At 60.5% G+C, this 603-nt stretch overlaps 1 protein-coding gene across 1 annotated transcript in view; it reads left to right on the forward strand.

Annotated features, from left to right (window-relative positions):
• The window catches only part of Caskin1 (CASK interacting protein 1), an 11,575-nt gene that overhangs the window by 9,330 nt on the left and 1,642 nt on the right, over positions 1 to 603 (forward strand). Inside the window, exons 19-20 of the mRNA XM_033758552.1 lie at positions 2 to 166; positions 545 to 603. The exon at positions 545 to 603 is cut by the window's right edge and continues 206 nt beyond it. Coding sequence (XP_033614443.1) covers positions 2 to 166; positions 545 to 603 — 224 coding nt within the window. The remainder of the gene's footprint in view (position 1; positions 167 to 544) is intronic.

The raw sequence follows: 603 nt of genomic DNA on the forward strand, positions 1-603 counted from the left end.
GACCTGGCACACCTGCCCCCACTGCCCCTGCCAGAAGGTGATTCCCGAAAGCCAGCAAAGCCGCCTGTCTCTCCTAAGCCTGTACTGCCTCAGCCTGTGCCCAAGATCCAGGGCTCACCCACGCCCTCCTCCAAGAAGGTGCCCCTGCCTGGTCCTGGCAGCCCAGGTAGGTGCAGAGAGAGAGCCTGCTAGAGCAGTGCGAGATCCAGTGGTCTGAGGGGTTTGCCTCTTGGAGTTTGACGAGGCCCAGGTGGAGTAGGCTGGGAGTGTCTGCACCCCTCTCATCTATCCGTCCACCCTGACTACTTTGTCAGCCCAGGCCCGGGAGCACTCAGGTGCAGGAAGAGGAAGGGGTGGGATTCCAGGTGGGATGGAAGTTCAAAGACGCTGAGGCATTCAAACAACTAGAAGGTCCTGTGGCTCCCGTAGGTGACAACCAGGGAGGGGGTACTGGGAAACAGTGATGAAAACAGGTCTGGCCTGGGAAGACTGGGCCAGAGGGCGGTCTCTGCTTCCCAGTGTTTGCACCATTCCTTCTCCATAGAAGTGAAACGTGCACACGGTACGCCGCCTCCTGTGTCTCCCAAGCCGCCACCGCCCCCC

The sequence above is a fragment of the Fukomys damarensis genome, unplaced genomic scaffold (assembly GCF_012274545.1).
Source record: "Fukomys damarensis isolate Sample0158 unplaced genomic scaffold, DMR_v1.0_HiC HiC_scaffold_34, whole genome shotgun sequence".
NCBI lineage: Eukaryota > Metazoa > Chordata > Mammalia > Rodentia > Bathyergidae > Fukomys > Fukomys damarensis.